The 2,889-nt window shown below is 36.2% G+C and overlaps 1 protein-coding gene across 1 annotated transcript; it reads left to right on the forward strand.

Annotated features, from left to right (window-relative positions):
* Positions 1-811: 811 nt before the first annotated feature.
* On the forward strand, positions 812-2,162 carry LOC139859413 (uncharacterized). Its single transcript, XM_071848204.1, has 4 exons — positions 812-1,246; positions 1,363-1,506; positions 1,913-2,082; positions 2,129-2,162. The coding sequence occupies exons 1-4, from the start codon at positions 812-814 to the stop codon at positions 2,160-2,162; spliced, it is 783 nt and encodes a 260-aa protein (XP_071704305.1).
* The last annotated feature ends 727 nt before the right edge of the window (positions 2,163-2,889 follow it).

The raw sequence follows: 2,889 nt of genomic DNA on the forward strand, positions 1-2,889 counted from the left end.
GTTCCCTTCAAAGATGACAGATATTGAGGTAAAACCTATTTCGTTGTTGTATGTATATGTTAGTTTATCTGTATGTGTATATATGTGTATATATGTATATCTATGTATGGGTCCCTGTATTTATATATATATGTGTGTATGGATGTATTTGTATGTGTGTATATGTCAGTATATGATAGGTATATGTATATGTATATGTATATGTATATGTATATGTATATGTATATGTATATGTATATGTATATGTATATGTATATGTATATGTATATGTATATGTAACTATAGATATACAATTCTCCCATTGTTTTTGCTAAAGTGTATATACCTGTATATGGTTATGGGGATGCCTTAGGTCAGAAGATCACTTGCATACTCGACCATTCAAAGGGTCGACTTCCAAAAAAATACACTATAGTCGACCCCATTTTGGGTCGCCTATAGTTGAATAAAACTTTAGTCGACCAAAACGAAGGTCGACTATAGTGTATTTGCTTTTTAATTGTATGCACCTGTATGTATGTGTATGTATATTAACATTTATGTATAATGACATTATCATTGTCTGATTACAGGTTTGGTTCGAGGCCAAGGTCACCATTCGAAGCAAGATGTCTCTTATAAGGGAGATTAAGAACAAACTCACTCCGGCTCAGACAAAGATTTTCAGAGAGACGTGTTTCGGTCATTGGTTAGATATAAAGTGTGATGACAATGATCCGGGATACATACATTGCTTATTAATGAATCAGACTGACCGTCCGAAAAAGTTTGTAATCAACGGACGCGAAATATGTGAGGAGCCAGAAGAGCTATGGTTTCAAGTAGGTGTGGTAGACGTGAGTTTTGCTTGGTTACCGGGATGCGGTTTGGTCCAGTTACATCTTTTATAGATTGGATAGGTCAAGAGAGGTCGGATTTTGACCACTCGGTTTCATCTCGTGTTTTTATTAAACGACATAATGGTCAACGTCATCTTTCGGAGTTTCACGACGCCTTTTTTAAAGATGAGTTGAAAGGAACTGACAAGGATAAGGTCATAGTCGCTATTGCGTTGATAATTAACTTATGCTTCCTTGGGAAGCAGTTGCGGGATAGCGTAAACGATGACATGCTTCTTTTATTAGAGGACTTTGAGTTGATGAACAAGTATCCGTGGGGTTCTTTCTTATGGACCAAACTTTACAATAGTTTGCATCACGTGTTAGTACCTTATAAAGAGAGGGTAGCAGATCAAACCCGGAAGGGGGTAATGACATACCATTTGAGCGGCTTCACTTGGGCGTTTAAGGTAGTAATCCGTACTTATGAATTTTAAGCAATTAACATGTTTCATATTTAACCAAATTTGGTTTTTGTTTGTAGATGTGGATATGGGAGACATACAAACACCGAATAGAAGCATATGCTTTCAAGCCAGAAAGTGAAGACATACCTCGTGGAATCCACTGGAAACGGAAGAAGAAAGTCATGGGCTGGAATGAGTACGTTGAGTTGATGCAACTCCCGGTGAGTATAATTATACCAAAATATGGGCCAAAATATTTATGTATGTGTTATGTTTATATGTATGTGTATATCTATATGTATATGTAACTGTATATGTATGTGTATATGTAACTGTATGTGTATATGTATATGTATCTGTATTTGTATATGTAACTGTACATGTATCTTTATATGTATATGTAACTGTAACTGTATATGTATATGTACATGTACATGTATATGTATATGTATATGTATATGTATATGTATATGTATATGTATATGTATATGTATATGTATATGTATATGTATATGTATATGTATATGTATATGTATATGTATATGTATATGTATATGTATATGTATATGTATATGTATATGTATATGTATATATATATGGATATGTGTATGAATATGTGTATGACAGGATGATATCCCGGACGAAGAACGACCTCTCAATCGTTTGAGGCCCACCAAGACAGAGGTTAAGTGTGAGTGGTGGGTTGCTAGTGCAAACTATTTCAAGAACCCCGATGCTAAAGTACCGGTGAAGAAAGATGATGATCCGAAGAAATTTGATGATGAGACGAAGAAGGAGTTGACGGATATGATTAAGAATTTGACAAAGAGATTAGATGACCAGGAAAACAAACATGCCAAGGAGATTAAGGAGATGAGTGATTGGGTTGAGGCTGGCATCCGTGTTACACGTGAGACACTAAAGATAGTGCAGAGTTTATATGTTTCTAGAGACTACCACAAGACAATGATTTTAAAACTCCATTCTACGATACAAAACCTACAACAGCATATCCGTCAACAAGAGCAGGTAATTTCTTATTATATACTACCTCCGTCCCACCACAAGTGTCCACATTTCCATTTTGGGATGTCCCATTACAAGTGTCCACTTTGTGTTTCAACCAATGAGAAGAGGTGATTTTGGAGAGAGAAGATTTCTGATTGGTGAAGAATGAAGTTAGTGGGATTTTCTAAAACTGTGTGCAAAAAGTAAGTGGACACTTGTAATGGGACGGAGGGAGTAATTCATTTAAGCAAGTTGGTAAGTTATATAAACTATCCAGTGTGCAGATGAGTAGTCGACCCTTCAATGGATCGACTATCACCACGATTACAATGTAGTCGACCAATAACTAGGTCGACTATATTACATTTATACTATAGTCGACCCATGTCAAGGTCGACTATATATATGACTTTCTGATGACTTACTGCTGTGTGTTTCTGTGACAGGATGATGGTGGTTTCATTGGTGGATATGTGTCAGATGTTGAAGTTCAGACAACCAAGAAATATATGTATGATAATGTGAAGGTTGCTTCACCGATTTATGTGAGGAGAAGCAAAAGGGACCGTCGGGTTGCACGGGCAAGGATGTCTCCC

This window comes from Rutidosis leptorrhynchoides, chromosome 7 (assembly GCF_046630445.1).
Source record: "Rutidosis leptorrhynchoides isolate AG116_Rl617_1_P2 chromosome 7, CSIRO_AGI_Rlap_v1, whole genome shotgun sequence".
NCBI lineage: Eukaryota > Viridiplantae > Streptophyta > Magnoliopsida > Asterales > Asteraceae > Rutidosis > Rutidosis leptorrhynchoides.